General features: G+C 41.3%; 1 protein-coding gene across 5 annotated transcripts in view; it reads left to right on the top strand.

The window, feature by feature from the left end:
* pacsin3 (protein kinase C and casein kinase substrate in neurons 3) overlaps positions 1–25,562 on the top strand; it is a 40,239-nt gene extending 14,677 nt beyond the window's left edge. For 2 of the 5 annotated variants that reach the window (XM_003214598.4, XM_008104973.3), the window contains exons 2-11: positions 13,657–13,757; positions 14,186–14,342; positions 16,332–16,567; positions 17,347–17,502; positions 17,932–18,107; positions 20,131–20,251; positions 21,429–21,562; positions 21,869–21,934; positions 22,365–22,522; positions 25,234–25,562. In XM_003214598.4, coding sequence (XP_003214646.1) covers positions 13,704–13,757; positions 14,186–14,342; positions 16,332–16,567; positions 17,347–17,502; positions 17,932–18,107; positions 20,131–20,251; positions 21,429–21,562; positions 21,869–21,934; positions 22,365–22,522; positions 25,234–25,349 — 1,374 coding nt within the window. In that variant the 5' untranslated portion in view covers positions 13,657–13,703 and the 3' untranslated portion in view covers positions 25,350–25,562. The remainder of the gene's footprint in view (positions 1–13,656; positions 13,758–14,185; positions 14,343–16,331; positions 16,568–17,346; positions 17,503–17,931; positions 18,108–20,130; positions 20,252–21,428; positions 21,563–21,868; positions 21,935–22,364; positions 22,523–25,233) is intronic. The other 3 variants (XM_008104984.3, XM_008104991.3, XM_008104979.3) reach the window with 3 other exon arrangements.
* The last annotated feature ends 1,197 nt before the right edge of the window (positions 25,563–26,759 follow it).

The following is a 26,759-nucleotide window of genomic DNA, read 5'->3' as shown; positions in this document are numbered from 1 at the left end:
ATCTGGAGTATTACATTCAGTTCTATATGCATCATTTTAAGAAAGATGTGGAAAAGTAGAAGCAGGTTCATAGAAGAGCAACAAGGACAATAAGCGATAGGAAGAAAGAAACTTATGAGGAAAGGTTGAAGGAATTGGACTTATTCAGTTCATCAAAGAGAAGCTTGAGGAGTGAGATGATTACACTCTTTAAATACCTAAAAAGTAGTCATGGAGAAGAGGCCTGATTTGTTTATTCCCCCAGAGTGTCAGGTCACATCTAATTATCTGAAGTTACAGGAGAGTAGATTTCATCTGAAAATTAAAAGGAACTTCTTGACAGTAAGAGTTTAGGAATGAAACCATTGCTTAGAATAGAATTTTTCAAACTGTGCTCCTCCAGATGTTTTTGACTTTAAGTCTCACAATTCTGACAGCTGGTTAGCTGGCCGGGATTTCTGGGAGCTGAAGTTTAAAACACACAGAGGAGCAGAGTTTGAGAAACACTGGCTTAGAGGGTTGTGGGGTCTCATTCTCTAGATACCTTCATAAGAATTCTTTAGCTGGAGATCTTGTATTGGTCAGGGGTTGGACTTGATGAGCCCAAAATACCTTTCTAATTGTATGGTTATATCTATAGAACTTTTCCAATCGTAATGTCAAGGGGACCAATTAGTAATTGTTTCTTTTCAGAATTTTCCGTTGAAGTTTTCACATTTAATGGAATCCTTGAGTTGGACTGTGCTGCAAGAGCTGTTTTGTCCTGATCCCTGCCAAAGGCGATGTTGAAAAATGCCCATCCAACCTATGTTTTAAAATGTCCAAAGGAGAGCTCACCTGTTCCCACTGTTAAAGCACTGAGCTGCTGAACTTTTAGACCAAAAGGTCCCAGGTTCAAATCCCGGGAGCGGAGTGAGCACCTGCTGTTAGCTCCAGCTTCTGCCAACCTAGCAGTTCGAAAACATGCCAACGTGAGTAGATCAATAGGTACCACTCCGGCGGGAAGGTAACGGTGCTCCATGCAGTCATGCCGGTCACATGACCTTGGAGGTGTCTACGGACAACGCTGGCTCTTCGGCTTAGAAATGGAGATGAGCACCAACCCCCAGAGTCAGACATGACTGGACTTAACGTCAGGGGAAACCTTTACCTTACTAATGTTTAGATAGAATCTCTTTACTTATTTTAATCTACTGGATCAGCTGGAATGATTTTAGGTAGCTGCCCTGTTTCTTTTTTAGATGCCTCCCATTTTTTTTACTCATTGAAACCATTTGCAGTTGTGCCTTCAGTATTTTGTTTCTGGGTCACTCATATCTACCTTAAATTCATATCCCCACAAGAGTTTCTGTCCAAGGGATCTTAAAAAAGAAGCAGCAGAGTTTGACTTCAGGGTGACTGAAGTCTCCATTACTCCGATTTCATCTTTTAATGGTTAGCCATCTGATCTTGGAAGGTATCAAGCAAGATTTCTCCTGAGTTGGCAGTCTGGAACAATGTTCTACAATACACAAATACACATACATGCACATAAACTATTATATGCTTTTTTTTCCTTTCAAAAAGCTCGTCATGTTCTCCACTGACACTGACGTTTCACACTCAAATATATGGATATCCTGATAAATATATCTTTTATATGCAAGGTTGCCACTCCTTTCTTCCTATCTGATCTATTTCTTTTTAGCAAGTCATATCTTTGGATCATTACATTTGGTGGTCAGAATAGCTTCCATCTACACTGACCATTTAATACAGTTTCAGTATTGAAAATAGCGGTTTCACCGTGCAGATGATTACATAGGAAAACCTGGAACCTGTTTAAGATCTGGATGGTAATTACATAAACCATAGAGCATTGATACACATTAAGGGCTTTCCTTTTTCATCTGCTTTTGTGGGATTTTGTTGTTTGGTCGCAGATGTTTGAAGCTAGCTTTGATTCGCGTTCACTGGTCACATGGTAGATGTGGCCATGGAAATCTCTGAATCTAAGCATCCATCATAAATGCCTAGGTAACAGTGTGATGAAAATGAATGGATAATATTTCAGTGGACTGTTCTAAATAAAAGTGGTTCTGTTTATTGGCAGCCCAAATCACAGTATACTATAATGTAGGAAAATATATATACTGTACTTAATATTTGGAAAGGAAACCTCATTCTAAAGATTTAACTTGGAAAGCAGGAGCTTGGCTGGGCATATGAACTGTGGCCCAGGAATTGATATAAGCCAGGGACAGTACATGGGCACATAGGTGAGCTGCTTTGGGTGGATACACCCTCTCAGCCATAGGCATTCAATTTCATTCAGTATCCAGCTTTTTGGGGCATTTAAAAATAGAGTTCCCGAAACCTGTTATGTATCTAAGTTTACTGTTGTCTGCCTTACCTTTGCACCAATGTTTCTGCTGAGGAAATGTCATCTAGTGTGTAACCTATGGGCTGCAGCATTTGGCTAGAGCATTTCTAAAACTGGATTAGGCGGTTCAGAGAGGCATAGGTTTCTAGGGAGAGGCCGGGAAAAGGTTGAATACCTTCTCAACCAGGTGACTCCTCCAAAGGAGTTTCCCCCTGCAGAAGGAAAAAAAAACCATGATTGCAAACATTTGCATAGGACACTCTTACTGCTGTTCAGCATAGCAACAAAGCCTGCTTTGTGGAATGCTAGATGATGAAGCTCCTCTTTAAAGCCACACTGCAGTAAACACACTGGAAAGGAAGTGAATTTTGGGGCACTGAAAAAGGGTGAGTACTGTTTTGGTCTCTGCATTAAACTCAGTGATGATAGCAACAATGCAGGCCTTTTCGCCAGACTTTTTAAAAGTTGTAGTTGAAGTGGCGACAATAGAAATTTGAATAATTGCAATGTTAGGTCCTTCGTTGACCAAACTCATACTACCCCCTTAATGCAATGCAAGTTTAATCCCCAGTAATTTACATTGACATCTTGGCTAATATGATAAGCAGATCCCCTTTTAACTCAAATAGTCAGGAAAGATAAAGGACTGTTGTCCCTAGATAATGTGTCAGGGCAAAGAAAGGTTTCTTGTCTCTGAATTCATTATTCAAAATACCATTATATATGCAGTATAATTGAATGTTGGTGTCACCAGTGTTTATATTACTGAGTATTGGTGTTGAGCTTATATTTTGTCTTGAGACATGAAAGGAAAATCAAATGATAATTACTCTGAGATCCTGTTCAGTTCCCAAGTCAAACCAAGTCAGACTAAGCTGCCTTGTATTCTGTTTTGTTTAAAAGGCAGAATATAGATGGCGATGATGATGACCATTACCACTACCACTTCACCTTAGTTTGGAAATCCATTGGTCTTTAAGAGAGAATGCAGATAATCATCTAATTAAACCAAGACCCGAAGTCCTGAAAAGCAAACCTTTTATTTGTTTCTGCACTATATATTTAGATGTAACATTGTCTAATAACAGTTTCTGTATGTATAATAGTTCCTGAAGGGCTATATAAATATCTTCCCTGGACTGAGTGTCCCCGGGGGAAGTTTATCTGTTGCTTTATTGGTGTTCCTGCCTACTCTGAAGGAGTCCACTGCCTTGTTGGCAGAGAATGGATTTGCTTCTAGAATACACCCAGAAAGTGCCTGGGCATCTGAGTGGAAGCATTGCAGGGTGGTGCCCTGGGTGAGGCTGTTTTTCATTAAACCTACGGAGGTGGATAATTACGGGACAGGCTTCCTAGAATATTTAGGGTCAGAACAGTTCACAGATCTTCAAACCTGTTCAGAATAATTTTTCCCTCTTCAAATTTAGCATATTCTGTGTTTGTCTCATGCATGTACCTTCTCAAACTAAATCCAGAAGTTCAGTCTGCACAAACAATATAAGAGCACATTTATCTGCCGGTGCATCACAAAACAACTCCCATGATTTCATAGCATTGAGACATAGCCGTTAAAGTGATGTCAAACTGCATTAATTTTACAGTTTGGATGCATCTATAGTTGAGCTGAAAGTTTGACTATGCTTCTACGGGGCTTGGTGCTATGTTATGCAGTTTCATGCTTTTGGACCTGAAAAGAGTTTGAAAAACAAGAAGCCTTAATGGATTCAAAGTGCCTGTGTAAACCTGGGGTGGGAAGCCTTGGGCAGGCATAATTACTATAGTTTGAGAATCATAGGAAGAGACCTCATGGGCCATCTAGTCTAACCCCCTGCCATGCAGAAAATGCACAATCAAAATTCCACTGACAGATGGCCATCCAGCCTCTGCTTAAAAGTCGCCAAAGAAGCAGTTCCCACTAAACTTCGAGGCAGAGAGTTCCACTGCTAAGCAGCTTTTATGATCAGGAAGTTCTTCTTAATATTCAAGTGGAACCTCCTGTCCTGTAATTGGAACCCATTGCTCTAAGTCCTAGTCTTCAAGGCTGCAGAAAACAAGCTTGCTCCCCTTTCCTTATGACATCCTTTCACATACTGTATTTATATATGGCTATCATGTCTCATCTCAACCTTCTCTTCTGCAGGCTAAACATACCCAGCTTTTTAAGGCTCTCCCCATAGGGCATGGTCTCCAGATCTTTGATCATTTTAGTCACTCTCCTCTGGACACGTTCCAGTTTGTCAATATCTCTTTTAAACTGTGGTGCCCAGAATTGGACACAATATTCTAGGTAAGGTCTGATCAAAGCAGAATTAAAGGTCAACATTACTTCCCTTAATCTAGAGCAAGGGTTCTCAAATCTTTTCAGCCTCAGAGCCCCTTTTGAAGCAAAAGTTTCTCATGGAGCCTCAAGAAATGTTTATATATTATATACTGTATCATTTTATATGTAATGTATATATATCAGGCATGGGCAAACTTTTTGACGCACTGTGTTTTAAAATTTGACAGATGGGCCGGGCAGATGGATGGAAAGTGTTTGTGTGAACTAACTGAAAAAAATATGAACAAATTGCTATGCACACTGCACATATCTCATTTGTAGTGCAAAAAAAAAGGGAGGGGGAGAAAGAACAATACAATATTTAAAATGAAGAACAATTTTAACCAACATAAATTTTAACAGTATTTCAGTGGAAAATTCCAGGAGGCATCCTGTCCAACCCCCTTCTGCCATGCAGGAGAAGCATATTCAAAGTACCCCAACAGATGGCCACCCAGTCTTTGTAATAATAATAATAGTAATAATAATAATAGCAGCAGAAACCCCAGGGGCCATTCAGTCCAATCCCCTTCTGCCATGCAGGAAAAGCATGGAAGAGAAATGGGGTTTTGGAAGAGAGCAAGGCAAGGGGAAAGAATCTGTGAGGCCAGGAAGGTGGCGGTGGGGAAGGTTTTTGGGGGTGAGGGAGGCAGAATGAGTGGGAGGAGCAGGAACGAGGAAGGAAAGCTTGGAGGGGGAGGAAGGAACCATGGAGCTCTTCAGTATGCTTCACGGAGCCCCAAGGACTCCGCACAGCGCACTTTGAGAACCACTGATATAGAGTCCAGACATAATGCTCCTTTTAATGCAGTCCAAAATCCCATTGGCTTGTTTCACATGTACTGTTGTCAAGCTAGACATCACCCATCCTGTATTGATTCACTAATTTTTTTCTGCCTAAGTGTAGTATCTTACATTTCTCCTTGTTGAAGTTAATTTTGTTACTTTTGGCCCAGTTCTTTACTCTGTTAAGGTCATTTTGAATTCTGATCCTGTCTTCTGGAGTATTAGCTATCCCTCCTAATTTGGTGTCATCAGCAAACTTGATAAGCATGCCCTCTAAACCTTCATCCAAGACATTACTAAAAATGTTGAACAGCACTGGGCCCAGGACCAAACCCTGCGACACTCTACTAATCACTTCTCTCCAGGATGAAGTGGAACCATTAGTGAGCAACCTTTGGGTTTAGTTACGTAACCAATTACAAATCCTTTTAGCAGTAGTACTATCTAGCCCACATTTTACTGATTTGTTTGCAAGAAGGTCATGGGCACTTTGTTGAAGGCCTTACTGAAATCAAGATATGCTACATCCACAGCATTCCCTATATATACCAAGCTAGTAACTCTAGCAGAAAAAGAGATAAGATTAGTTTGGCGTAACTCATTTTTGAGAAATCTGTGTTGACTTTTAGTGATCACAGCATTTTTTCTAAGTGATTACAGACTGCCTCTTTAATGATCTGCTCCCGAATCTTCAAGACCGCATCTCCCGCTGGGAACTGGCGCGGGAACTAGGATCTGCTGGGAAGGTCCTCCTCTTGTTCCTGCCTCCGTCACAAGCTCTGTTGGTGAGGACAAGAGAGAGGGCCTTCTTGGTGGTGGTCCCCTGGCTTTGGAACTACCTCCCACGGGAAATTAGATAATCCCCAACATTGGCCACCTTTCGTAGGGACCTGAAAACCTGGTTGTTTCAGCTTGCTTTTGACAACACCTAGTCCCTAATCAGAAATGCCCAGTCCCACAGCTTCCACAAGATTATGCTGCTATTTCACGTTATTCTATACCTGGCCCTATCTATGCTGCTTGCACTACCCTATGCCCTTGCCCGGCCCTTGTATCCTAATCACGCCCATTGTACTACAGCAACTGATTTTGCTGAGTATTGTGTACGTGGCTGTTTGATATTCTGATGATTTATTGAAACTGTGTTTTTAACTGTTTTGTTATTTTGTACTGTTTTTATTTTGATTTATGTTTTTACCTTGATGGGTTGTTTGTATTGTGTCCATGGGCATTGTCCCATATGTAAGCCACCACGAGTCCCGCTTGGGAATGGTGGCAGGGTATAAGAATAAAGTTGTTGTTGTTATTATCTTTCCTGGTAGTATTGTCAGGCTGACTGGATGGTAATTGTTTATGTCCTCTTTTTCCCTTCTTGAAGATAGGGACAGCATTTTCCCTCCTCCAGTCTGCTATGACTTCTCCCGTTCTCCAAGAATTCTCAAAGATTATTGCTAGTGGTTCTGAAATGACTCTTGTTAGATTCTTGAGACTTGAATTCATTTAGAGTAGCCACTAACAGGTATTTCTTGACTACTTCTTTACCTTCATCTTCCTGGGGGACTTTAATGCAAGAGTCGGACGGGACTCCGACCTGTGGCCAGGGATCATAGGAAAAGACGGGGTCGGAAACAGCAACTCGAATGGCATCTTGCTTCTCACCAAATGCGGAGAGCACAACCTTGTCATCACCAACATGCTCTTCCGCCAGAAAAACAAGCTCAAGACATCATGGAAGCACCCCCAGTCAAAGCATTGGCACCTCTTGGACTAAGTAATTACACGTGTCAGAGACCGCCGTGATGTGCTTCTCACAAGAGCCATGACAGGTGCTGATGACTGCTGGACAGACCACAGGTTAATCCGATCCATGATGGCTATCAAGATCACCCCCAAACACAGACTCCAAGGAAGAAAAATAAGGTGCAAAATTAACACCCAAGCCCTTCAGGAGCCCTCCAAACGAGCCGTTCTCCAAACAACACTCAAGGATCATCTACCCACTGAACACCCCAAAAATGTTGAGGAACATAGGAACAAACTGAAGACCTCCATCATCACAGCCTGCGAAGAAACCATTGGATACCAAACTAAGAAACATCAAGACTGGTTTGACGATAATGACAAAGAGATCCAACAGTTAATTGATAACAAAAGGAAAGCCTTCCAAACATGGCAGAGAGACACCAACTGTGCTGCTAAGAAAAAGATCTATGCTAGTGCAAAAGCTGAGGTCCAAAGAAGGACCAGAAAACTCAAGAACATCTGGTGGATGTAATGTTGCTGGGCAGAAAAAGAGATTTAAAGATGGGCTTAAAGTCAACCTTAAAAACTGTGGCATAGACACTGACAACTGGGAAACCCTGGCCCTTGAGCGCTCTGATTGGAGGTCAGCTGTGACCAGCAGTGCTGCGGAGTTTGAAGAGGCACGAATGGAGGGCTTAAGGGAGAAACGTGCCAAGAGGAAGGCGTGTCAAGCCAACCCTGACCGGGACCGCCTTCCACCTGGAAACCGATATCCTCACTGTGGGAGAACATGCAGATCAAGAATAGGTCTCTTCAGCCACCTAAGGACCCACCCCCAAGACACCAGAGATGGAAGACAATCTTTCTCGAACTACAAGGGATCACCTAACATAACACATATCTCGTTTAAATCTTAGCTCAGCTGAAGGTTCTTTGGACATCTATTCTGGTTTCTTTACACTTTTATTTTTTTTCCTCCTTGCTAGCACTGTTTGCTATTGTGTCTTCAGTATTTCACTTTTAAGAAAACCCCATTCATTGTTAACTTCCTTCTCTTTTAGTATTTCTGTCCATGGGATCATACTCAGTATTTCCTTCAATTTCCTGAAGTCTAGAATGCATGTCTGACTTCTCTTAGTTTCCGCCTTACACTGTTTTGACCAGATCCAGAATAGCTGATCCCCTTGTTGCCTCTTCCACCCTTCTGGTCAATAGAATTGTCTGCAAGGCAAGCGAGGAATTTGTTTGACTTTGTACTCTTGTCAGGGTTTGTTTTCCAACAAATATCAGAATAGTTGAAATCTCCCATTTCTACTACATTTCTTCTTTCTGCATATTTGTTCAAAAAAGGCTTCATCCAGCTCTTCAGTTTGGCTTTGAGGTCTGTGATAGACCCCCCCCCCCCCCACAAGTACATTTTTAAGAAGTAAACCTTCAATAGAACAACAAACATTTTACATTTACATAATTTGAAATGTTTAAGGTTAACAAAGAAGATTTTTACATGAACTAAGATTGAAGAATTCCAGATTCCACTTGATGAACCAACCTGGACACAGCATATTATTTGAGAACACAGAATGCTGGACCACTCTAACAACTACTGTGTCAGACTACACAAAGAAGACATTGAAATCCACAAGCATGTGGACAATTTCAGCAGGAAGGAGGGAACCATGAAAATTAACAAAATCTGGCTACTAGTATTAAAAAAAAAACTCAATCAGAACAGTAAATAAAAAACAAGACTAAAAAAGCAGGGGAATTCCAGACAAGAATCAATCAGGGCCAGCTAACACCTCTCAACAAAGGATTCCTCCAGACAGCTACCAGCCAGGCCTTGAAACTGCAGGCCATTAAAATGCTAAATAAGGTGGCAAATTCACACGTACCTCAAGCAGACAAGAGTTCTTTCCCCCACCCTGGGCATTCCACAGATGTATAAACCTAACCTTATTTCCAGTAGACCCCTGAACCTCTGAGGATGCCTGCCATAGATGTGGGTGAAACGGCAGGAGAGAATGCTTCTGGAACATGGTCATACAGCCCAGAAAATTCACAACAACCCAGTGATTCCAGCCATGAAAGCCTTTGACAACACATTCCGGATTTAATCTGTCAAAATAACATTACTTCTTAATAATTAGCCTGTGAGTTATCATTTTTTAAAGTTTACAAGAAATAGGTATTTCGGCAGTTATTGATACGTGTTAGGCTATAAAAGTGTTCCCCCTTTTCAGGATTCCTTTGTGTTACTGTGCACCATTCATCTATTTCTTTGTTTGTTGAACTTTACTGACACCAGAAATGAAAATGGTGCATGTTTAGCTGGAAAAGCTCTGTGATTGAAGAAATCCACTTGCTGAATCACACTAAGGAGTAATGACATGGAAGTCACAGAAGGAATGACCAGTAATCCTCCTTGCCCTTTATTTCTGCCTTCTGGCTCAGGTTTCTTTCCAAATTGAGGGTGACCCATAAAACATTCAGCTATTTTCTGTGCCTGTTCTCATGTGGGACAGTCAGTCTGGTTTTTCAATCAGAAGGTTGATGATCGTTGCCCCACTTGGCAGGATAGATGAATCTACACATAACTTGCCAGCCCCCAAATGCTACCTTGGACCATCTGTATCTATCATATTTTGTCATAGTTTTGGAGATGTACTACATCTTAAATCATATTTATAACCTTTCTATTTGTAGAAGAAATGTATGGTAGATAGTTGCTGAGCATATTTTTCCCTCCCATGTGACAAGCATGTGATGTAGTTTTCTGGGTTTTTCTACATTATAGTCACGTTTGGTACTTGAACACTTATGTAATAAAGATGACTGTTTTGAAGCATCTTATTATTCCTAAGAGCGTAGGCCTAAATCCAATTGCCAGTTCCAACTAGAATAGGCCCATTGAATCAGTTGCTGAATGGTAACTCAGTCTTTATGTAAATTCCTTCAGTGAGTCCGTTCTAGCGCAGACTTGCAATTGAATTTAGATGATAGATTTTCTTCATCCAGATCCGGCAAAATGGGAACATGTTCACTTTGTATTTAAAAATTCAAAATAATGATAAAATGCTTCTAACAGTTGCGGGACTTGAATAATTACTGTGTATTGTACACTGAATAAAAAATTTCTAGGAAATCTTGATGGTGTCACAAACAAACAGTTGGTTTCCTCACTTAAGTCCCTCTCCAAATTACCCTTCCCTCCACTGATATTTTTCCTTCACTGTAGAAGAACACAGCCCTTCTGTAAGGATGCAAGAATGGGGTAAAGTCCAGAATCATAAGAACCCCACTGACTGTGGTGACTTGTGGATGGTGTTCCCTTCCATATAGGCTCAAGCGGTGTCAGGTGTAAACTACTTTTATTTCCCTTTGTGAATATTTTTTCAGAGTATTTATAACTTAATTCTGGTCATTGTGACCTGTATATTTTAACTTAATCCTGGTCATTGGCACATGTTTATGGTTAGCTGCCATGAAAGTATTTTATATTCAAGTTTTGAAGATATATATCTGCATAAATCACACTTGCACTGTGGCAGCAGAATACCCAGAGGAGGAAGTAATGAGGATTAATAGGGGCAGGTGGGAAACCTGGGTCTGCTGCCAGGACTGCCTGCCTTGATAGGAGATCCATGTCTGTGTTGGTTTTTTCCGGTTGATGAAGGACTGTTGCTTTGTTCAGCTGTTATGACTAGGCCTTTTTCCTGCTACGTGTCGTCATGCAATCCCAATGTGTCTAAACGCTGGGGTCATATCTTCTTACACTGGGATCTGTCATCTTTCCAGGATACTGGATAATGACTCCTTGGGGAGCATGGGTTATTTATTGCTGTTATTTTTGGGGTGCCCCTCCCTGAATTCCACAAAAAGCAAAAAGGACAGTTGTAGTTATCAAGTAACTATTTGGGTCAGACCAATTAGAATTAGTTATAAAACTGTCCTGACACTACTTCTTCCTGCAAGAGCCTAGAGATTTTCCTGCGACCTCTGGTACCTACTTTTGGTTCTGGTATGCAGACTGGTGACCAAAGATGGGAATGTAGCTGTCTGGTTTGTGGAAATCAGGGGAAATGAACCCATGTAGCTATATCACTCTGCTAATTTCAGAGATGACTTTGCTTTCTTGTAAAGCTGTTCGAATTGTCAATATCCAAAAGGAAGGGGCATGCATTTTTAAAAACCCTTCCTTGTGTAATAAGAGAGGGCTGATGTGGCAGGTAGTGTTGTGTTAACTGGCTTATCTGTTTCTGAGTCTTTCTCTCTTAAGGAGGCCCCCTGAGGAATTAAATTCATGAAAACTTTGGCAAAATGTGTGCAAGGAAAGGTGAAACATGGATCCTTTGTGCTGTAGGAGTTCTGCCTTCCCAATGGGAGCAAGTGGATACCTTTAAAGGGTGCGGAGGAGCTTTTTATAGCCAGGAATGCACAAGAGGCAATGAGCAGCAACCAAGCATGTCTGCCAGTCATTAACTAAGAGCTAATATTTAATGGGTTGCTCACTAATAAGGGGGCAAAGGGGATTCTGCTGTCACTAAGACAGGCAGTGATGGATGCATGGGCATTTCTATTTCCTGTAAGCAAAGCATTTTTTCCAAATCGTGTGTGATATGACCATGAATACAATTGCATTATATCTGCAGCAGGTGGTTTAGCAAGGCTCCAAAATTACCATCCAAGTGTATATGGGGCAGTCTGAAAAATAGCCAAGTGCACTGCAATGCAAGCACTCTGCTGATGTTAGGATAGGTTAGAAGTTATAGAAAAATACCATTACTCAAGTCTGCACTTTCTTTTTTCTTTTTAAGTAGTATTGGGTGGATGGGGACTCCCTCCCCCCCCCCTAAAAAAAACAACCCGATACTTGGTATAGGACCATTAGAGTAGTAAGGGAAGAGGTTTCTTGGATACAGAAAATCTTGTTCAAATTCCTTATGGTTTTAAATGTCTGGTGGCTACTGCCCCCAGGAGTTGGAAGTGTTTCTCTTCAGTGATGAAGATTAGAAATAAGCTTAGGAATAAAGAACAGCCTTGAAAACATCAATGTTCTGCATATTAGTCTCACTTGACTATTTATTTGGGTAGAGGAAAGACTTTTCTTTTTGTCTATATTACTTTCTAAACCGTTTTAATAAGCTAATAAGCATCTTAAATTACATGGCTTGTATCTCATAGATCTTGCTGTCTGTTATATGGGGTATTTTTAATCCTCTTGGCTTTGCATTAAGAAGCCTGAAGTTTTATTTCTGACTCAAATGTTACTTGTCAGAAGCATTATCCATGGCCTGTTGTGTTTCTTATATGCCCTGGTGATTCTGAAAAAGGAAAGAGGTGCATGTCATGGTTCTAATATTTGAGAGTATCATAGTTTGCAAAATCATGGAGGATGACTGATGGCATGTCTCCCATTATAGGATGAGAACCCACCAGCATTTATTTTGGACCAGATTGAAACAACACATTCAGTCCCTTAAACATCTATAGAATGTGTTTTTCAGCTGATAGGGCCATTGTAAAACCAGGCCCCAGCTTTTCACATAAGGTTGCATATAAAATAGAAATATACTTGTCTTTCCATAGATGTTTCATTTCCTGCAAAGTAATCAGGAAGTACATGGGTGGGTGGCACCTGGAACAGGGGCAGACAGAAGATAGATTAGTTTCTACTAGTTATCTCTGAAGGGTTACCAATGGATGTGCTAAATTTCTGATTCCAAATCTTTCACAGTAACAATAACAAAATAATTATCCTTCTCTTGATTAAATGGCTAAAATGGCAAAAGCTTCAGATAGCCAGAAAGTGAATTTTCCTAGGTGGAAGAACTGTGAGCTACATGCAATTTATGTATTCAAACCAAATTCCTGGGTTTGGAAGTCTAAATCAAAGTACTGTACATAGCATTTCTACCAATCCCCACTTGGTTTTGAGAGATCCTATGAGCCATCTCTGTCCATTCCATTTATGTGTGTGTCTAAAGGCTTCCACCCAACTTGGATGTCTCATTCTGGTCTTGAAGCGCACAATAAGTTTTTGAAATGAAAGACTTCTCAGTTACGTGATATTGGTGGTGCTTATAGACCTGGAACTCCCCAGAAAAGGGCCCTTCCTGTTATCCATCTGCCAACAAGGAAATATCCTTTATGTTCAGCCAGCTGGCCAGTTTTTGCGGAAGAGGCTTTTTATCAGTTGGATGTTGTGTTTTCCTCAGAAACTCATTTTTAATAGTTAATCTAATTTGGGGTTTTAATCTAACTTCTTCATTCCATATTATAATTCAGCTACCTTGATTTCCATTTTTGAGAGAAAGGAAAACATCGAACCCAAGGAAGTGAAGATGAGGCGGGGGGAGAAAATGAGGGCCACCTTGTTGGAGTCAGTGGATTTCCTGATTTCAGCACCACAGTTAAAATATTACAGTATGTAAAGCTACATGTACATTTTTGTCATTTGTCTTTACAGCTGCATCACAATCTGCAAAAATTCTTTGCTGCAAAGAAACCGAAGTGATGTCAGCAGAGGAGGATGCTGGTGGGGAAGTACCCAGTGGCAGTTTCTGGGAGGTATGTGAATGATGAATGAAGGTTAGGGTGCTCATTTGGGGGTGGGTGGGGAGTGAAGCAATGCTCAGAAATGCTAATTCCTCATGGTCTCAATATCTCCTGAAGGTAATGAGCAAGCCTGAAGGAAATCTAGGAAAAGCTGGCACCAGCTGTTCAGAAAGATCTTTAGTGCTTTGTAATAATTATATTTAGTGCTGTATAGTGATAAAAAGTCTGGAATCTATTACCACAGCATCTAACCCAACTACCACTCCTTATTCCCAACACATTTTGAGAATTTGGGTAGGGTTGTGAATGGGAATGTTTCTGCAGTTTAGAAGTCTTTAGAGGGATGTGTATTCTACATAGGAGCATAATGAATTGCCTCTGATTCTGAAGATAAATTTGTGATCATTGCAAGAAGAACTAATGCTACTGTCTAATTTCAGCCTGGCAACTACAAGAAGACAGTGAAGCGAGTGGATGATGGGAACCGGCTGTGTAACGACCTTGTCTCCTGCTTCCAAGAGAGAGCCAAAATCGAGAAGAACTATGCACAGCAGCTAACAGACTGGTCTCGCAAGTGGAGGAGTGCTGTAGAGAAGGGTATATAGTACAGGGGTAGACAACTTTGGTGGGTCTAGATTGCCTCTACCCCCAGTAGAGGCCACACATTCTTCACAAATAGTTCGATATAATTAGAACAAAAAAAAAACACCAAATAGTAGCATACAATAATGATTGATTTGAGGGAATCAAAATGCATGCTTTGGATGGGAACATTCCCAGGTTCTAACCAAATTCAGAGTACAGTATTGATCCACGCTAGATTCCAGAAGTATGGTTCTTACCGGGTTTTTTCTCAGGTCACCATATTTCCCAGCTAGTGAAGTAGAAGATGTACATCCCTCAGGATGGGACTACCTATTGCCTTTTGGTATTCAAAAGCTCCTTGTGACACTGAGATGCATGTTGCTAAATAAGTAGTTCACAAAACAGACATGTTTTGTTCCATTTCTCCAATGTTTAATATCACACGAAAGAATTGTCTCCCTTAATAATTACTCTACAAGAAGTAGATTTCTTACATCATGAAAAGTACATTAAAGATTTTGGTTCTGAGGGTCTCTTCAAAACAGCAATTGAATCAATTTAGAGAAGCAGTTCCTTCTTATAAGAACCTCATATATAGTGGCTTTCAGCAATTGGATGAATGCCAGTTTTCCCAATTTAGGAAGATTTTATCAGCTCACAAAATACAAGGTTTAGAGAAAGGAATAATAACAACCTAGCATAATAGAAAGGCTATTCATTACTATAAGTACACAGTCTTGGGCGAAGCCCTTCTAACAATAAGACCTGAGAAGACTGTCATTTTAAATTGAATGATCATTTCTCAGGAGCAGAATGTTTTTTTATTGAATTGCAAAGTTTGCAGGTCAAACAAGCCTTTTTGACATAGAAATTAGATAGGTTTTTAACATACTCTCATTGCTGAGAATAACAAACCATATGTATGTAGGTAGTAGTCACTTCTGCTGTCAGCATAAGTTCCTCCCTCAGACTTCTCATTCTCTAGACTGCTGCTTCTTAAACTGTGGATCTCAACCCCAAGTGAGGTCCCCTTAGGCCAGTGTTGGGGTCATTAAATATTTGGCAACAGTAAAAGGTTTCTGAACCATTTACACAAATCTATTAGCAACAACATGCAATGTTTACATTGGGCTCTGTAGAAAATGCTTCAGCTGTACTCCACAAAAAGGAGAATAAGCCTGTTTAGCAAGCCATGCAAATGCTGATTTGTTATAAATAAATATTTGATTTTTATACCTATTTTATATTCCGGGGGTTGCCTAATAATTTCTTGGATGGAAAGGGGTCTTGAGTGCAAAAGGTTGAAGAAGCTCTGTTCTAGACCAGAGGTAAGCACCTGTCAGGAGGTGGCGGGCTAGATTAGTCTCCTAGGAGAATATTTTAAACATTTCAAATAGAGGTGTGCGAAATGGCAGAAATCCATTCTGTTTTTGTTTAGAATTTTGGGTGCCCCCTCCCAGTTTTTGTTTTGGGAAGATTCTTCCTGAAGTGAAAACGGAACTCCAGATCCTGAATTACAAATCTGAACAGCCCCTCTCCTAATCTCCAGGAATCTTCCTTTTAACAGAACCATCAGGTATATTCGAGATTTGAAATGAAAACAGAACGAAAATTGATTTCTGCTGTTTCGCACACCCCTAATTCCAAACGCCCACTAGGGAATGTGACAACAATTTTGCCATGCTTTTGGAGATCCTCAGTGCAGTTTAGGCCCAGAAGAGAGCTTTTCTCCAACAGAAAGTGAAACAAAAGCCTCATTTAGAGACGTCTGGGGACAAAAAAAATGGGAAAACTTTGTATCCAAAAATATTTTGGTTCCTGGCATCTACAAAAACTGACTTGCAGAGCATGCATTTGCCCCATGTGTGCTTCGGCAGTAAACATTCCACAAGCCTTTGTAGTATAAACAGTTTTGGGGATAGAAGAAGTGTAGTTTCTGAATCTAGTTCCATTGTGCCTGGTACTATTGTACGATCATGTTGTTTTTGTTGGTTCCTTTAGGCCCTCAGTATGGCACTCTCGAAAAAGCTTGGCATGCGTTCCTGACTGCTGCAGACAAACTTAGTGAGATCCACCTAGAAGTCCGGAACCATCTGGCTGGTGTAGACTCGGACAAAGTAAAGGCATGGCAAAAGGAAGCCTTCCATAAGCAGATGATGGGTGGCTTCAAAGAGACAAAGGAAGCAGAGGATGGATTTCGTAAGGCCCAGAAGCCCTGGGTGAAAAAACTAAAAGATGTGAGTGAAAATGCAACCAGGAGATTGGTATTGTATGCAAATGGAGAACCTCCTAAGATTCCTGAGGATGATTAGTCTGGGCATCAACATCTTAATAATAAGATGAATATTCTGTGGCTTCACAGGGGATTAAAGTGCATTCAGCATGTTGGATATGCTCAATTTGCTGCTAGTTGTAGGATGGTTATTGCTGAGATGTGGTATGATCTTGAAGCTGGACAAACTCTTCATGTATTCCAACTTGAATATGGTATAGTTTTTGCATAAGTAGGGTGTAGTTTTTTTTAGCATTACCTCTTGTGTCTGAAAGTATAGATGCTTAATCCTACCCCCTGCATTCAATTGAATATGAATAGTTCTCAGTCATGCTAGATAATTCTATTTTAAAGTGCAGTCCACAATCACACTTTTCTATTCACATTGAAGTGAGTGTCAGCAGAGCACCTTTCAGGCCATGCTGGTCAATGAAACAACATCCATAATATTTATTTTATTTATTTGTTGAATTTATATCATGTCTTTCTCTTAGAATGAGATTCAAGGCAGTTTGAAAGTTGGTAATGGTGTGTATGCCCTTGCACCGTTCTGACATAAAGAATATACTGTACGTATTCAGGTTGAATGGCTAAAACATAGCTTATGTTTGTGCATGTTGGCTTGATGTGTTCACTGTATGAGTGGTAAACAAAGTTAGGAAGTCACTTCCTGTTGAATGGCAGAAGGGCTGTCTCTGCATATGATGAAAAGCAGTACAACATTCAATCCAATATCTTTGTTAGGTGGAAATGGCAAAAAAGAATTACCACACTGCTCGGAAAGAGGAGAAGACTGCACAGACAAGAGAGAATCATGCCAAAGCAGATTCTTCTCTGTCACAAGAGCAGGCACGTAAACTGCAGGACCGAGTGGAGAAATGTACACAAGAAGCCGAGAAGGTAGGTCAGGTTGTTGATGGTGTCTGGGTGACCGCAAATCCTAAACTAGGTTTGGAATGAGAGACCAACTTGGATTTTAGTGCATGGCAGTGGACTGTGAGTGGGGAGCATATGCAGTTTAATGAATAAGTCTTTAAATCCTTGGTAATGAATGCATTACTTGCCACATCTTAACCAGCTATAGGACTCAAGGGACCAAGGAGACTCTCTCACACACAGATACACACACTGAATAGAGTCTAGATAAGTAGTTTGTTTGGTTTTTCCTGAAAGGATGAAACTAGTGGGATAACCAGGAAGATACTATTTGCTGAATATTAGTCCACCATCAGTCCCCGATATTTCTAAAATAAAATTGAGATCTAGAGGGATATTAGGATTTTTTTTAGTGTCACATCTCTTAGGAATTGACCAGGTGGTTCTCTGCAGTGCAAAGACCTATATGAGAAGATGCTGGAGGAGCTGAACCGCTACAATCCTCGCTACATGGAGGACATGGAGCAGGTCTTTGAGAGCTGCCAGGATGCTGAGTGCAAACGCTTGTGCTTCTTCAAAGAGATGTTATTGGACCTGCACAATCATCTTAACCTGTCCACCAATGAAAGGTATAAGTTCTATGCAAAATAACTCACATATGCAAGGATTTTTAAAAATTCTTTTTACAACCTACTGTGAGCCAAGAATAATCTGTCATCTTTTCCATAAAAGGCTGCATCTCTGTGTTACAGAAAACTATCATTCCATCAGTGCAGGCTCCTATTCTATTATTATTATTATTATTATTATTATTATTATTATTAACTTTATTTGTACCCCGCTAGCATCTCCCGAAGGACTCGATGCGGCTTACAAAGGCCAAGGCCTCAACACACAATATAACAATACAAAACAAAGGCAAATTAAAACAATTAAAACAGTATAAACAACAAGCAATAACAATACGCTAAAACACAATAGAACTGGGCCGGGCCAGAGTAATGGGTACAAGATTAAAAGTGCTGATGTGACAGGTGATATATAAGGCTTATAGGGCAAGTGCAGTGTGCGATATGCGATCTTAATTCTAATAAAGTGCTTATGGGACTTGGTATTGGAGATTTCCTATTAATCTGGGAAGGCACATTGGAACAGCCAGGTCTTCAAGTTCTTTCTGAAGACTGCCAATGTAGGGGCCTGTCTGAGATCCTTGGGAAGGGTGTTCCAGAGTAGGGGGGCCATCACGGAGAAGGCCCTGTCTCGTGTCCCCACCAACCACGCTTGCGACGCAGGCAGGATCACGAGCAGGGCCTCTCCAGATGACCGAAGTGAACGCATGGGTTCGTAGATAGAGATGCGGTCATAGAGGTAGGATGGTCCCAAACCGCTCAGGGCTTTGTAGGTAAGCACCTGCACCTTAAATTGGGCTCGGAAAATAAATGGCAGCCAGTGGAGCTCCTTGAACAGGAGGGTTGACCTCTCTCTGTAAGGGGCCCCAGTTAACATCCTGGCTGCCGCTCGTTGGACCAGTTGGAACTTCCGAGCTGTTTTCAAGGGCAGCCCCATGTAGAGCGCATTACAGTAGTCCAGTCTGGAGGTGACCAAGGCATGGACCACCCCGGCCAGATCAGCCTTCGCGAGGAACGGTCGCAGTTGGCGCACAAGTCTCAATTGTGCGAAGGCCCTCCCAGACACCGCCGACGCCTGGGCCTCGAGCGTAAGCAATGAATCCAAGAGGACTCCCAAACTGCGGACCTGTGGCTTCAGGGGGAGTGTAACCCTGTCCAGCACAGGTTGCCACCCTATACCCCGTTCAGGTTTACGATCGACCAGGAGGACCTCTGTCTTGTCGGGATTGATCTTCAGCTTGTTCCTCCTCATCCAGATAGACACAGCGGCCAGGCACTTGTCCAACACCCGAGAGGCCTCCTTGGAATTAGGTGGAAAAGAGTAGTAGAGGTGTGCGTCATCTGCATAAAGGTGACACCCAACTCCAAAACTCCGGATGACCTCTCCCAGCGGTTTCATGTAGATGTTAAAGAGCATGGGAGACAGAGTAGAACCTTGCGGGACCCCACAGCTCAAAGGCCAGGGGTCCGAGCAGGCGTCTCCCAGCTTCACCATCTGGGATCAACCCTCCAGGAAGGATCGGAGCCACAACAAAACCGTGCCCCCGAGACCCATCCCAGAGAGTCGTCCCAGAAGGATACCATGATCGATGGTATCGAAAGCCACTGAGATGTCCAAGAGAACCAACAGGGTCACACTCCCCCTGTCCAGCTCTCTACGGAGGTAATCCACCAAGGCGACCAAGGCTGTCTCGGTGCCGTGACCAGGCCTGAAACCAGACTGTGACTTATCTAGGTAGTTGATGTCATCTAGAAAGCCCTGGAGCTGGGAGGCAACCACCCGCTACAGCACCTTACCCAAGAAAGGGAGGTTGGAGATTGGTCTGAAGTTGTTCAGCACCGTGGAGTCAAGGGAAACCTTTTTAAGGAGTGGACGAACCACGGCTTGTTTCAGATAAGATGGAAAAAAACCCTGCTCCAACGATGCATTATTCTACATGCCAGTAAAGCTCTCCAGTACAATTTCTTACACTTACTGTTGTGTTGTGTCTCCTTCTTCCCACTTCTCCTTATCAAACTGCAGCTTCCATGCACTTTACCGGGATTTGCATCAGGGTATAATGAGTGCAGATGACCAAGAGGATCTGAAGTGGTGGCGTAATACCTATGGGCCAGGCATGGCTATGAACTGGCCTCAGTTTGAGGTAGGCTACTTCTCTCCAGCAGTAAGTTCCATGAAATGACATCTTCCTCGGAGTACAAATTCTGTCTTGACTTGTGCCATTTACTGAAATTATTGAGCTATGGCAGAGTTCTTAAACAGGAAGCATCATAATATAAGCACAATAATAATTAAGAAAGCTGCCAAACAAACCATTGGTCATCCTATGTTCTCCCAATGGCAGCAGCTTTCCAAGGTTGCAGGTTCCAAGATTTCCATTTTCTCCTCGCACTTTTAAAGTGAAGATGTCAGGAACTGAAGCTGGCATTTTTGTATGTAAAATATGTGCTTTATAAAAATAAGCAGTTATATCTTCCTAGTCGTATCCCTTTTGCTTTTGATACCAAGCTGCAAATTGCCGGCAGGCCTATTGATGTCATGGCAGCACAGCCTGAGGAGGACTGTGCAAACATCCAACTAGTCTGTTTCCCATAGTGGCCATCTGGACTCCTACAGAAAGCCCAATAAAGTAGGAGATACAGGCAACATAAAGCTGACTGTGGTCTTACTCTTTTTAAATAATGAGTGGAGGTGAATGGTCCTTTAATGGTCATTTAAAGTCCTCCCAGGGATGAATGAATAGTAAAATGCTTATGCACTTTCACAACTTCAGGTTTCGTATCCACCTGCTTTTTTGTGGTAAGTACTGTGGTAAATAGGATATTGTGGGATCACAGAATTCTACTTCAAACACTCCTTCCTTCCAAACATATGGGGTTCTTTTGTTATGTGTTTGGAAAGAAGCAGTGCTTAAAGTAGACTTCTGTGACGTCACAATATCCTATTTATCCCAATGACCCCATCTTCGCACTCAAGGATACATGTTAATTGGAACTCAGTAACAATGTGATTTTGAATATAGCAGACCGGGACTGCTGACATCACTTGTAGTTTAGTCCTAAAACGGTGGTTCTCAACCTGTGGGTCCCCAGATGTTTTGGCCTTCAACTCCCAGAAATCTTAACAGCTGGTAAACTTGCTGGGATTTCTGGGAGTTGTAGACCAAAACACCTGAGGACCCACGGGTTGAAAACCACTGCCCTAAAAGTTTCTGTTTAATTTAAATAAAAATGGTTACTCCCTTGCTACTTGGGTGTGTGTGAATTTCAGTGAGCATTGGACTTTTATGAAGCTGAGGATCAACATGTTTCTCTCTCCAGGAGTGGTCTTTAGAGACACAGCGGCCAATCAGCAAGAAAGAGAAAAGTGGCAAGAGTGCAGAAGATGTGACTTTGACCAGCATTGTACCTGCAGGAGACGATGCGAAACAGAGCCCTCCACCAACAAAGCAAAGGTAAATGTTGCCATCAGCACAATCCCGTATAGGCTAAGTCATCAGAAATGAGTATCATTCTTTTTTAAAAAAAAAATGTCTTCTGTCTCCACTATATGTGACTTTCTAAGCATATTAGTGTTTATTTGACCAACATTGCACAATAAATAAAAGTATTATAGGAATTTACAGCCCTCTGTTCATCTATCGTAACACTTAACTGGAATGTAAAATCTGCTTTGTTGACGTGAGTATCGATGGAAGAAGAGGACTGTGACCCAGTCTTATCTCTTTCCTAATTTAAAGGGTTTATTTGACAATTCACAGGTTTTCATACCAAGAGGAACAAAACAACCACCTCTATGACACCCTGAGAGCCTCAGCTTGTATGAAGTTAGTATGAAACTAAGATTTTTTAGGGTAGCTGTCCTTTTGCTTCTCATTTCTGTAGCTCTTCCAGTGTTTCCTAGTGAAGGAACAATGCAGTGTATTTCCTCCCTACCCAAATGGATATGGCTACTTTGTCTCCATCCTGCTAAAATAAGGAGTCACATGTGGGACTCTTTATGTTGTTCAACACAAGTCCAGATTCCTGGAAAATCGAGTTGTTGAAAACCTACCTTTCTGCTTGCTTTCTTGCTTTTTTCAAACAGGGCTAACAGTGACTTCACTGGGATATCTGTCTTTCCTCTTTTGCATCTGCCTCTTATTTCAATTCTAGAAAACTGCATGATTTGGGTGGTGGAGCACTTGTTATAAACCATGAACTTGAAATTTCGATTGACTTCCTTTCCCCTTCTCTTTTTCACTCTCTTCTGCATAGTGGAGGGAAAGAAGAAATCGCAGAGTGGTCAGATGAGGACACTCCCAAGAAGTGCCTGGACGTTAATGGCCATGAGGACATAAAGGTACCAGGCGTGCGGGTGCGAGCCCTGTATGATTATACAGGACAAGAGGCTGATGAGCTGAGCTTTAAAGCAGGTACATATGCACTAACCTTCTAACTTGCTTGCTACTGTGTTTTGGGCTGATAGATGGAAAGTTCACAGAAAGATCTGGATGGCCCTAGGACTTAGCTCACCAAACATTTCAGGTCTTGGAAGAATCCTGTGCTAGCTAAGCTGTTCCGAAAGGAAGCCACCCATGTGCAGTTGAAGAGGGACATTTTATAATTTTGGCACTTTAGAATTGTAAAGAAGGGCAGGAAAAATGTTAAGCAATTCATTTAAAGTCATTTGGAGAAGGATGAGAAAAAGCATAGACTGAAGTAGAAGATGTCTTGGGCAATCTGTTCTAAAAATCTCTATAAAGAAGAGGCACAGTTGCTTCAAGTTTCTGTTCATCAGGCACCTGTTATATATATATATATATATATCTCCAGGCTGTTTCCTCACCACGTGTATACATTATTCATTTGGGTGTACAGTGATCATTGCTTGATTTTCTGGGACTTTATTCCCTTGCTGATAGTAATAAAGTAGAGCCCAAAAACAAGAAATAAAACCAATGGAGAACTGGGAGCAGGTATCTTCCATCAGTCGCAGCTCTATGTGCCAAACTAAAGGGAGAGGCAGTAATCTCTGGTCCTCAGTTGTATAAGCTTTAACCCAGTGGCTCTCAACCTGGGGTCCCCAGACGTTTTTAGCCTTCATGTCCCAGAAATCCTAACAGCTGGTAAACTAGCTGGGATTTCTGGGAGTTGTAGGCCAAAAACATGAGAGGACTCCAGGTTGAGAACCACTGCTTTAACCAGAGCATTTTTCTCCTCAAGCCCTGAGCAGATCAGCGACATACTCCTAGCTTTCTGGGCTTCTAGCCAGTAGTATAGTTGGTGGATATCCTTTCTGTTTTATGGAAGCGTATTTAGAAATCTTTGCCAGAAGTTTAGCGCCTCCTAAAACTAGAAGGTGCCATTCTGTGGAACGCTAGAGTTTGTATAGTACAAAAGTGTGTAATGTGATCCCACCAGAAGATAAGAACTTTCTCTATTGGGGAGGAGTGCAAATTGCACATGTACCAAAGGGGCCATCTGGAAGTGTGTTTCAGTCATGCTATTAAAAACAATTTTGTTCTGTAGAAATGTGAACTTTTCCTTTTTCAGGTACTAAAACCTTTCAGACCCAATGCTGGGACTGCACGAGGCCTGTATCTGGGTCACTGAGTTTTATCTGTGACATGCTATTAGTAGAAGTGCTTGCAGTGACATAACTCAAACTAAAGTGTCATGGAAATATCTATAGTGTGATGGTTAAAGGATGATTGTGCAAGAACCAAGTCCCTTTCGGGTTGCCTTTTCTGCCCATTCCCCAAATGCCACTTCTGTTATGGTAGGTTAAGAATGAACCAATGGCTGTTGGAATGCAAAACCCTTCTAGGTGCTTTTTCATTGTTTCTTGTGGTCAGCCTTCCCTTTCCTGTTTGATAGGGAAGGATAGGAAAAGAACATACACTATCAGTTTGTGTTTGCTGTGCAAGCTTCAGAGGATATACCCAAGGGAACTAAGTCACTCATTTGTTGAAACCTGCTGGCACACTGGAAGCATATTTTCCTACATACATGTCACTGCGTCCATATTGATAACACTGTACATTAGCCATTTCCCAATGGCTATCCAATAAGTATGCAAGGTTTTTGCTGCTCCTGGGAACTATCTTAAAATAAACACTTCTCTGTGAACAGAACATTGGAGCAACAGTGGTTGGATTTCTAGCACATTATCTGGTGGGGAGTGGTTACACCCTTCTCACTAATCACTTCACTAATTGCTGTGTTTGAGTTCTGCATGATGCCTTGTGAACTAGAAGGTTGACTATGCAACATGAGTAAATATTGGTTAATATGGGCACCAAAAGGGAAGCAGGGACAAGAAAATGTCTCCCATCTGCTCATTTCCAAGATCCTAGTATCTTCTTAAGATGTGCCTCTATAGAAAGACTCTTACAATAGGTCACAATGTTGTTCGTTTTGAAGACACACAAATACTAATTTTGAAAATGAGACACATGGAATTCACTTAATATGACTGTATGCTGTGCCTCAGACTTAGATTCATTTCTGTGCATGAACAGGCATTTTGAAAAGCAGGAAAGTAGAAGGCTCACTTTAATGCAGAGGCGGAAAACCTATTTCATGTCAGTAGTTGGCAGAGCCCAAAGAAATCCATGCCAATCCTCTTTTTCTTTACATTTCCGTCTTGTCTAACTCTCATCCTTCCTGCCTGCTACACAAGCAAGTTGGGGAAGAGTAAGATAGCTCTTGAAGGAAGTCTGTATAGATTTCTGTTCATCCTTCTCAAAACTTAGAAAAATAACTTTTGGCGAATTCCAAGAAATCTTCAATGGCAAGGGGAGTCCTAAAATAAAAGGACAAAAATGGCAGATCACACACTATCCATATTAGCTTCCCATTACCCTCCATTTTCTCCTCCTTTATCATCAGACAGTTAGAATTAGCACATCTAGAGAAAGGCCCCACACTTATTTTCTACCATTCCGTTTCACTGCTCTCTTACATTTTTCACTTCTGTTCACCTTTTCCTCTGGGTTCTCCCTGCCTACATGGAAATAGCAGCACATACCCAAAAAGGCACAGGTTTCCCACCCACTTTAGTGAATGCCCAAATGACACTGAAAAGAAGCTTGGTGGGTCCTTGGTTTGTTTCATTTCAGCTGGGATGTTTTCTCCCGTTTAGGAGAAGAGCTCATGAAGATCAGTGAAGAGGACGAACAGGGATGGTGCAAAGGGCGGCTTCTGACTGGCCAAGTTGGACTATATCCTGCTAATTATGTTGAGAAGGTCGTTTCATGATTGCTTCCCCACTCCCCCATAACGACCTTAAGGTGTGTAGCCTGTGTGCAATTTCTCCAGAGGTCACCAAATCATTGGCCTCTAACTTGCATCAAAAAACCATGTGCAAAAATTTGGACCTTTTTTGCGGTCATTCTTTTCTTGTAACATGTACTTCATTTTAAATATCTAGAAATATGGTGATCTTTTTTTCTAATAAAGTATATAAAAATGTTCTGGCTCTTTTGTGTGTTCTGTTAGGGGAATAAAAATGGGAAAGAGTCCCTGAGGAGCAAAATTAGCATGTGGGATGGGGATGGGGAGGGGGCTGGATAAATAGTGATGTTTTCATCCATATCACTCCGTATAGCAATAAAGGCAAATATTAAAGACTTCTAAAAACAGCTGCAAAACCATAGGTCTCCTCTAATAAAACCCTAGGTTAGGATTACATTTAGCCTTCTTTATGATATGCTCACTACTGTTGGTTGACCAAGTATCCATTCTAAACACTCAACTCTATTTTCAGTAAGATACCATAAAACCTACACCCATTAAATAAGTTAAAGTAAGCTTGTGATGACTGACAACATGCCAAGCCTTAATTAAAATCAATTCAGTTTCTGATCCTGACTTTTTTCACACTCTGGTTCATGTGAAGATACCATATGAAACTGTTATTATTTGCAAATTGTTTTCAGCCTTAGTGACATGCAAAAGAAATAAATCAGGATACATTAGTCAAGTATATTGGCTCCTGGGTCAATATCTGGTTTTCAAAAAACAGTATAGGTCAGATGTTGATTAGTGCAAAAACTGGCTTGCTTGAAGCTATGAAATTAAGTTTGAAATCTTCTGTCATTACTTTTAACCCAACCCCTATTCCCATGTAGAGAAAAAATATTGTGCAAATAGCACTGAACTAAAAGCAACTGACATGAGAGGTGGTTAGGAAGAAAAGAAACAGGGTGTGGAAACCTTGAAGTATGCCACAAAATGACTTTCTGTCTAACTAGAGCAGTGGTTCTCAACCTGTGTGTCCCCAGGTGTTTTGGCCTTCAACTCCCAGAAATCCTAACTACTGGTAAACTGGCTGGGATTTCTGGGAGTTGTATGCCAAAACATCTGAGGACCCACAGGTTGAGGACCACTGAATTAGAACTGATACTGACTGATTTATTATGGCCACTGGCATTTGAACTAGATATCTACACATTTAGTTTTCTTTTTTAAGTTGTTGAAGCAATGTTCCATATTGCCACAGCTGCAAGACAGACTGAGAGTATCCTTCCTAGACATAAACATATAGTTGTGACACCACTATACTGCATTAGCAATACCATGGAACCTTTTACTTGAACTGTATCAAGACCGAGCAATTGATTTTAAACATGGTTATCCTAAAAGGCATGAGATTTCTATAGAATGTTA

Source organism: Anolis carolinensis, chromosome 1 (assembly GCF_035594765.1).
Source record: "Anolis carolinensis isolate JA03-04 chromosome 1, rAnoCar3.1.pri, whole genome shotgun sequence".
In the NCBI taxonomy this organism is placed as follows: Eukaryota; Metazoa; Chordata; class Lepidosauria; order Squamata; family Dactyloidae; genus Anolis; species Anolis carolinensis.
Note: the sequence above shows the minus strand (reverse complement) of the source record. Positions and strands in the feature narration are given on the sequence as shown.